The sequence below is a fragment of the Halyomorpha halys genome, unplaced genomic scaffold (genome assembly GCF_000696795.3).
Source record: "Halyomorpha halys isolate HHAL.00 unplaced genomic scaffold, Hhal_1.1 Scaffold1653.1, whole genome shotgun sequence".
Lineage (NCBI taxonomy): Eukaryota > Metazoa > Arthropoda > Insecta > Hemiptera > Pentatomidae > Halyomorpha > Halyomorpha halys.
In genome coordinates, this window is record NW_027109677.1 from 59,776 (window position 1) to 66,989 (window position 7,214).

The 7,214-nt window shown below is 31.3% G+C and overlaps 2 protein-coding genes across 4 annotated transcripts in view; one reads left to right on the plus strand and one right to left on the minus strand.

Moving 5' to 3' along the window:
* gogo (golden goal) overlaps window positions 1-7,214 on the plus strand; it is a gene marked incomplete at its 5' end in the record, with an annotated part of 228,264 nt that overhangs the window by 59,230 nt on the left and 161,820 nt on the right.
* The window catches only part of LOC106690311 (carbonic anhydrase 1), a 35,675-nt gene that overhangs the window by 22,818 nt on the left and 5,643 nt on the right, over window positions 1-7,214 (minus strand). For 2 of the 3 annotated variants that reach the window (XM_014435704.3, XM_014435707.2), the window contains exons 1-2: window positions 6,107-6,328; window positions 3,674-3,858 (exon numbers count right to left, since the gene is read on the minus strand). In XM_014435704.3, the coding sequence (XP_014291190.1) occupies window positions 3,674-3,858; window positions 6,107-6,177 (256 nt within the window). In that variant the 5' untranslated portion in view covers window positions 6,178-6,328. Of the gene's footprint in view, window positions 1-3,673; window positions 3,859-6,106; window positions 6,329-7,214 lie in introns of those variants that run through there. The other variant, XM_014435705.2, reaches the window with a different exon arrangement.

The following is a 7,214-nucleotide window of genomic DNA, read 5'->3' on the forward strand; positions in this document are numbered from 1 at the left end:
TCTTCACAATTGAGGAAGTCAGCTAGGTTTAAAGATTATTATATAAATCTTTAAAACATGAAAGAATATAACATTTACAATTATATATATATATATTTAATGCAAAAATTCATTTAAGAATCCATTATCATATATAAAAACCCATTGTTATTCGAGTCTCCTTCACAGTCAATGAGTATCAAAATGTTACGAGGGATTCTTATGAAAAATTGAATTCTTAAATGATTTTGTTCTTTTAGCTTTTTCGCACTGTTCATGCGAAAATTCTAAAAGTATTGTTTATGGTTTCAGCCGATTTTCGCTTTAAAGACGCGTTAGATCAGAAAAATCACTCTGAGATCGTTTTGAAATTAGATATTAATTTTAACTATGGGAATCCTTCATTAAAAATATCTCCATTAGTTGAAAAATCAAGAGCTTAGGTCAAGAGCGGACTTGACTACTTACTACACTTTATAAGATGTCAAATCTTTAAAGTGACGAATCTCTAACACCCTGTATATCTGATATCACTGTTTTTTCCAATCCGGCGCCCTTGAATGCGAATCACCAAAAACCGAAAAAATTATCTTCTCATTTGGTTCCGTAAAATCTTGAGTCAATAAGAACTCGAACATCAGAAATTTTCAAAATTAACTTGCAACATTACTGGAAAAACTGTTTATCTAACGTAATTACTATTTATTAGATCAATTTTTAGAAGTACAAAGCTGCCAGGAAAATGACAGCTAGGAAAAAATCGACCAAATGAAAATAACAAAGTTCTCAATTTCCCATAAAAACCCGTCATAATATTTTTAGTATCTTCGACCAAGAGAGAAAGTTCAAATGGGAGTCTTTACTACTTATTTTAATTAAATTATGTTATAATCGAACAGTTTCGTTCTTTACATTTACATTTCACTGCTTCCGCAAAAATCGTAAAAAAAATGGCGGTTTTTGGTCAATCTATTATTTCAGAAAGCGTCTTATAAGAAAAACTAGCCTGTACAATCGTCTCAGAACTAGGTGTTCTATGAGACTTTTCCAATTGAAATATCTCTTTAAATCTGAGAGAGAAATAAGTTAGGTTTCGATCGCGCTTTGGATAGATTCTAGAGACAGAAATTGAAAATTAGATTTTGAAACCGAATTAATCTTTACGACGTTTTCCTCGAATTCTTCAGATTCAAGCAGTGTACCCTCCAAATCATTCAAGTTAACGACACGCAATTAGTCAAGCTGAGAAACTCTTAGTTGTGACAATGGACCCTTAACAAAGCACTACATGAACCGGTTTTAGCTCCTAAGTTTGAGTTGTCTTCTTCACAGAACCAATTCTAACAAAAACTCGATTTGTCTGCTGTCTTCGTGCTTTTTGTAGTAAATAAGCTATCATCGTATAACAAACTATCTAACATCCTGACTGTATGTGTATAACTTTGTTATTTAATAGTAACAAGAGCAATAGTAGGGAACAAAAGCTATCATATAAAAATGAGTTGTCTAGCATTTGCCGTCAATCTCGCACTGTTGGAAGAATCAGAGGAAGAGGCTATTAGTCAAATAAATACCCTACAAATAATAGCAGAAAAAGCAGGCCTGCAAATGTCATATGAGAAAACAGAGCTTATGACTACTGAAGCAAATTCCAAGAAAAAAGTAGTAAACACCGAATTTGGAAAAATAAAAGTGACCAGAAAATTTAAGTACTTGGGAAAAATTATTTGTCACAATGGTTCTGAGAAAGAGAGCATCCGTGAGAAAACCACTAAATTAGAAAATTTAAGCTTTCAAACAGCTAAAATTTACAATAAGAAGAACCTCTCCTCTAATGCAAAGTTAAGGCATTAAAACGTTGTGATAAGGCCTGTGATTTTATACGGGGTGGAGACCACATGATTACCCAACTTGCAAAAGCTGCTACAAATAGAAAGGAGGATCTTAAGAAAAATCTATGGGCCCAGAAAAACACAAGAAGGTTGTTTACAGGCTAAGATCTGACGAAGAGATCTACAGAAACATCAAAGACCAGGAAATCGAGATGAGAATCAGAAGGCGAACATCAGCCATGAAGAGGATGAAGAAGGAAAGATTGAATAAGAAGATATTTAAAAAAATGTTCAGCTACAAAAATATGGGAGGCATACACGAGGCAAATGAGAGAGGAATTAGAGAGACTTAAAATTTCAGATACCGACTATCTAGATAGAAATACGTATAGGAAAACATTGAAAAATCTCACCAATATTGGAAGAGGAAAAAAATGGGTACGAAGTGGTCCGAAGAAAGAAAAAAAAGGAAGTCAAGGATCATGAAACTGCGATGGGAAGAAAGAAAATCAAGACTCCCAAAAAAACCTAACCATTGATATTCACGTGGTCCTTAGTGGCCGATACGTAATAAAAAATATTTCTATACATATAATACATAATACAAATAAAGAAATAAATGCATATAAATTATTTATTTATACAATTATAAGTCTAATTTTATATAAGAAGATTAAGTAATATAGTTATGGTAATCAACGAATTCACAAACTAACTAATTCAGAGGTTCTCTTGAATGTTTGTGTAGTGATTTTTTTTTTTTTATGTATATTCATTTATTTTATTGAAGGGAATAATACAATCTGACAAATGCTCATTCATACAATCTATACAGAAGTAGAAATAAAGAAAAAAAAACTGAAAACAGAAAAGAAAAAAAATAACAGTAGTACTGAATTAAAAGAACAAAAATAATTTAAAATAAAGATATTTTGTAGTGAATTCTGTCCTTTGTAGATTGACCTGTCTATCTTTTCAAGTCATTGATTTTTAACTTGGACCGAAGGTTATGTTTGTCTGGTTACCTGCAGATTACCAGGTGACCAACTATGAAGGGGGGGTCAAGTTTTTGATTTTGTGGGACCGTCACTTCATGAAAAAGTCAACGCCCCCAGATTCAAACTGGCGCCGCCCGCAGATCTCAGAACAATAGATCTAAATCTCACCGTCTGAACTACGGAAAGTCCCAAGAATAACTTTAAAACTGGCTGTATTTAACGTTAATATAATTTTGATTGTGTAATTAACGAACTTCAAATTGACCTTTAATACATATCAAGTAGTTCTTAAGATACCGAACGTTTTTCAAAATATGACTCCATTTTAATGCGTTAAAAAATGTCAAAACCGTGTAAAATATTTATAAGTCGCGCTGTAGAAATAAAAACACCTATGATGATTATATTTCATAAAATAATGAGAACGCACATTCATAATCTTGTTTTGGAATAAAATAAATATTTGTGTTTGAAAACTATATCTTGAAGAATATTGAACGTAATAATTTCTATTAGGGCTTAATTTGAAGCTCGTTAAACGCACCATAAAATCATTTATGATGATTTTTTCCTATGCGTAGTAGTTTTCATGATATTTGCCAAAATATATTAAAAAAAACGTTGTTCCTCCAATTTGGAAAAATACCTTTGTTGTTGGATAAACTGTGTCTGGGAAAATATTGAATGTAAAGAGTTATATGAGGACTCAAACATTAGTACCTTTCAAGATTAACTTACAATATTACTAAAAAATCTGTTGTAAGCAGAAAAAGAACTGCTGTTCTTCAAACTTAATTACTATTTATTAGAGCAATTTTTAAAAGAGCAAAGTTGCTATGAAAATAACGTATAATTGTGCCCTACCTGAGTAACCATTATTGGTTATTTTAGTTTTGTGTGGTTTGATTTTCACATTGTACCAGAAAAGCTTAGGAGTATTTATTGGGCGTACAGTCTTCAATATGATGTTTACAGGCGACTCAAAATCGACGTCAACGTCCCAAAAATATCTTAATTCATCCATGCTCTTCTGAATCGTCACTTTCTTGCTAAAAAAGAATACAATTTTTAAATGTAATTTATTTTCTTTATTAATAGTGTTAAAACCTCGATTACCACCTCCCATAAAACCTTAATCTTGGTTGGGCAGTACCTGATTGCCTGAAACCATTATTCCCCAATTGGAGATAAAGGCCAGAATCGATGATCTTGGAACAGAGTAGAAGCTTAAGAATTAAGATACGGTAATGACTCGGAGGCAGAGTAAGAAAGCTGACTTTTTTTTTAATTTCTCTATATTTTGCGAGTTAGACATATATTCGACAAAAGAAAGTGTAAACGAAAAATATTCTTTTTTGTAAAAATATAATAATACTACAGGTATGTTCTAAGGACCACTATGTGACAGGTATGTTTGTCCACTATTTTTGTAAAAAAAAAAAAAAAAAAAAATAGAGATTGTGGGATGACATGATTATCCAAGAGGCGAAGAGAAGAAAAAAGACAGTTATTTCACCTCAATTTCTTAAGATTGTAATGAACACTATGTAATGAACACCAGTCTAAATTAGTGAGTCTTCCGACTGTAGTTAGGGGGAAAGAAAATGATGGTTGCTGTAAACCATTAATTTTTTTTTTTCATTTAGAGCTCCATTTCTTTTAAACTACTTGTGTTACACGAAATAACGTATGTTTGTATATATATACTATACATAAAAGATATACATCTTCTAAACAAACAGTAGGACCGAGGAAAACCCCTCTACTCATACGTGGTAAATGGTGAAGAAAGTTAAGTTTAAGTGCTTAAGATATCTAATAAATTAGTTTTGAATTGATCAATCATGAAATCGAGAAAGAATCTTATAAATAATATTTTCAGGTTGTTTCTTCCAAAAAAAGTTTTGGGAAAAACGACCTTAGGTAAGACGAGAAGAGCAATAAAAAATATTTTCAAAGAAATAACGGTTTTAATCTGATTGGAGTCTTGTTTTCAAACGACTTTTGCCTGGTAACAGATGGAAAAAAAACCGAAGTAAAACATTCAAATTAAGTCGGTGGGTTCTAAGGATGAGATTCCCTTCGACTCCTTGGGCAGTGCCTTCTGGTGGAATAAATTGCCTCCTCCATCATAAAAAAAAAACTGAGTACGAATAAGAAAACGGGTATTGGTCTGCTTGGAGAACGAGGAAACAAATCCACTTCCTTGTCGTGTCATCTCTCTAGTTTATGTTGTTTATTTTTTTATATTGCTATTTGATGTATGTAATATGTTTCTGTCGTTTAAACATGTTAAACTGCTTGGTCATCCACATCCATTTTATAACTATGTACAAGGTAAAAATAAGAAAAATTATTCGTTGTCCTTTCATCGTCTACGAACCGCATAAGTATAGATTACCAATCGTTCCAAATTGTATGATATAACATTCCTTAAATATGTTTGAGGAAATTATAACATTTGTTTTTAGGACATTTCATGGGTGCTTCTTTTGTTGTGAATTGGTATGTCGTGGTCTTAAGAGATAAATAAATTTAAAAGTATAATGCCGAAACCACCACTAGCTCTCGCTCACCATCTTCCATCAATGCCCTTAAAATTCTGAAATGGCTGCTCAACTCAAGTTTTCCACGATTTGATGTGTTCGTCCTTTATCTTATTTTGAGATAAAATGTAATTCAGCTGCATCAAATGGCAATCGCGAAAACTATGAGAAATAATAACTTAAATCTAGAGAATTAAAATAAAATACTGTTCAGGAGTTTTGAATTTCATATTCAATGGTTTTCGCAATGTTTTAAATTCAAACTTAGCTTCCATTTGAAATATTCTTAGTTCTATTTCCTTTGGAACACTAGAGCTTACTCTGTATTGGAAAGTGTTTTCCTTTATCTACATTCCCCAAATATTCATAAACGACTTTGTGTACTAGTTTCTTAACGACCAACCAACTATTCTTTGAAAATATTTTTATTTTTTTTTCAGAGGACTACTCTGCCCATTTTTATAAATCATAGCATGCGTTTCTAGTTATTTTTATCAGGTTTAGTGAGGTATTTCATTTTTTTAATTTCACAGCATTACACTTAATTAAATTGGCAGCATTATCATTAAACAAAAACAATCGATTTAAGAGTATGAATAGTTCGATTATCCAATAAGTGTCGAACTTTACACCTGAATCTATCATAGATAGATGAATTTTTTTATAATAGTTCTAATGATAATCTTAAGATTGACCTAACGTCGAGCTGAAGCCGATTAAATACAATATAATTTAGTATTAGTGGACAAACCTTATTCTTGATCTCCTTCTAGGTATTATTCTGAAAGATCTTTCAGATCGTGTTTTAAAATTAGCATCCATTTTTCCTTGCTTTTTAATAATCTGAATTTAGTACGCAAATGCACGTTCGAAATAATAGGTTTCTTCTAAACTTGACTTTTCTAGTACCATTAAAATTAAAAATAAAAGAGTTAAAATTAAATATTAAAATAAATTTGCAACTTTCAACATTGAAAAACTTGCAGATTATTAAAATAACACATGTTTCGGCAAAACTAGAACATACATGTAAAACCAAGCTTAATGTTAAATGTTAATCCCACTATATAAATCTTCAAGATTGTGTTCATTAGTGGGATCGTGTTATTGCTATTTTTTGTAAGGTTAAAAAAAAACCTTACAAAAAAAAAACCTTTTTACAACCAAGTTACAACCTTCATTGGACCCCTCACCTAACCTTATAATGCCAAAAGGCAATCCAAGGTATCCTTCACACCCAGCTATACATATAACATACCTCCTATATGTACGTACAAATACCCACTAACATCATTACAGGTGGGTATGAAAAAAAAAAGAAAAGCTTTTTGTGAAAGTAAAAACAATTGTATACTTCTGTTGCTTAGAAAAATTATATTTTTGAGTTTTTCGAGGTGGTAATAATGAATATAAATGTTTTTCCTGCCAAGAAAACAACAATTTAATAAAACATAACGAAGCCCTTTTTTTTTTCTTCGTTCTCCTTTGGTTACTCCTGAAATTCTTTAATGCTTTTAATTATTGTTTATTATTACTAGCTTGTTAATTTGGACTTTGGAAACACCTAAATAGTTCGCTCCTTCTTACAATAAACTTATTTCCATTACCATACTTCCTACTTTCTTTATTTGACCGATTAAATTAATACAAGAACTATACCTTACGGTTTAATAGTTTATTTATTATGTATACTTTACTGAGTCTTCTCCCTTTGATTGCCTTGTAGCATTAAGGGTGCTGATATCAGTCCATCTAAACTGGTATAGTCAAGATTTAGTCAAAGGCTACGCCATGCAATAAAAGAAACTGTCATTAATGCCATTAATAAACTACATCCGGTAAATATTATTGAGGAATAT